This window comes from Penaeus monodon, chromosome 19 (genome assembly GCF_015228065.2).
Source record: "Penaeus monodon isolate SGIC_2016 chromosome 19, NSTDA_Pmon_1, whole genome shotgun sequence".
Classification (NCBI taxonomy): domain Eukaryota; kingdom Metazoa; phylum Arthropoda; class Malacostraca; order Decapoda; family Penaeidae; genus Penaeus; species Penaeus monodon.
This window is the reverse complement of record NC_051404.1, coordinates 40,100,059-40,101,192: the sequence shown is the minus strand read 5'-3', so window position 1 is coordinate 40,101,192 and position 1,134 is coordinate 40,100,059. Positions and strand designations below refer to the sequence as shown.

The following is a 1,134-nucleotide window of genomic DNA, read 5'->3' as shown; positions in this document are numbered from 1 at the left end:
CAACTATTTACTTACCTACTTTCCTGTTATCCCTTGCACGCTCTCACTTTTTAAATGAACTCACCTTCTTTCCGACCTGCTAACCGGTCCTGCCCGTGCGTCATCCCCTTATTGTTAACGTTTGAACAGTTACGCTGCAGGGACTTTTAACCCAGAGCTCCCTCGCCCGCACCTCGTCCTATTCCCCTCCCCCATCCCTCCCTCCCCTCTCTTCCTTTCCCTCCTCTCTCTTCCTTTACCTCCCCTCTCTTCCTTTCCCTCCCCTCTCTTCCTTTCCCTCCCCTCTCTTCCTTTCCCTCTCCTCCCTTCCTTCCCCTTCCCCTTCCTTTTCTCCCCTCCCCTTTCCCCCTCCTACATTTCTTTTTTCGAGCTCTTCACACACCCCGTGAGTCACCCGAGCTCCCCCGGGGCTGAGGTCGCGTTAACACGACTCGTGGTGTAACTAAGCAATATTTACAGACGAACGAGATGGGTACTACGCTCCTAAAGGGCAACATTGCGTTTTGGGCAATCCTTTTGCGGCCGCTCTCATAGTGTGTTTGTCAACCTCTCTTGCAACTTGCACACTGCAAAGAAATAGAGCGGATCCCAACCTTTGTGCCAGTGAAAGCTTGCTTAATGTTTTTTAAGGTTTTTTTGGGGGCATCATATTCGACAATTCGCCCCTTACGAAAAAAAAAAGAAAAACCACGCAGACTATTAACTTTTTCCCCTTTATATTTAGTCCTTCCTGTATTTTTTAAATTTTCTGATTTTGTACTTTTTTGTATATTTTTTGGGAGAGTATTTAGTTTGCTTTTGGGCCCCCCAAAATTCGGTCTCCGGGGGCACGAATTATGGGGGAACCCTCGATCTCCCTGATCGGGCGCGGGGCCCCTTGCACCCAAATCCCCGGCCCCCTTCCCCCGGGCCAAACCCAAAATTGTGCGCTTACCGGACCAATGGGCAGCGTCGGCCGCGGCGCCAAGACTGGCATCCATGAGTGCCAGTGGCAGTTCCGACACAGACGCTGGAACTGCTCCACTGTTGACGACTCCACTGTGTTCGGACCTGTCCTGCAGATCCGTGAGTTCGCTGAGGAGCGTTTCTGGTGCTGGCGCTTGCTTGATGAGATCGAAAAGAGAAAGAGGGAGA

The 1,134-nt window shown here is 51.3% G+C and overlaps 1 protein-coding gene across 1 annotated transcript in view; it reads left to right on the top strand.

Annotated features, from left to right (window-relative positions):
- LOC119585237 (protein Wnt-5b-like) overlaps positions 1 to 1,134 on the top strand; it is a 252,158-nt gene that overhangs the window by 245,734 nt on the left and 5,290 nt on the right. Inside the window, 2 exon segments of the mRNA XM_037933897.1 lie at positions 792 to 847; positions 850 to 1,065. Coding sequence (XP_037789825.1) covers positions 792 to 847; positions 850 to 1,065 — 272 coding nt within the window.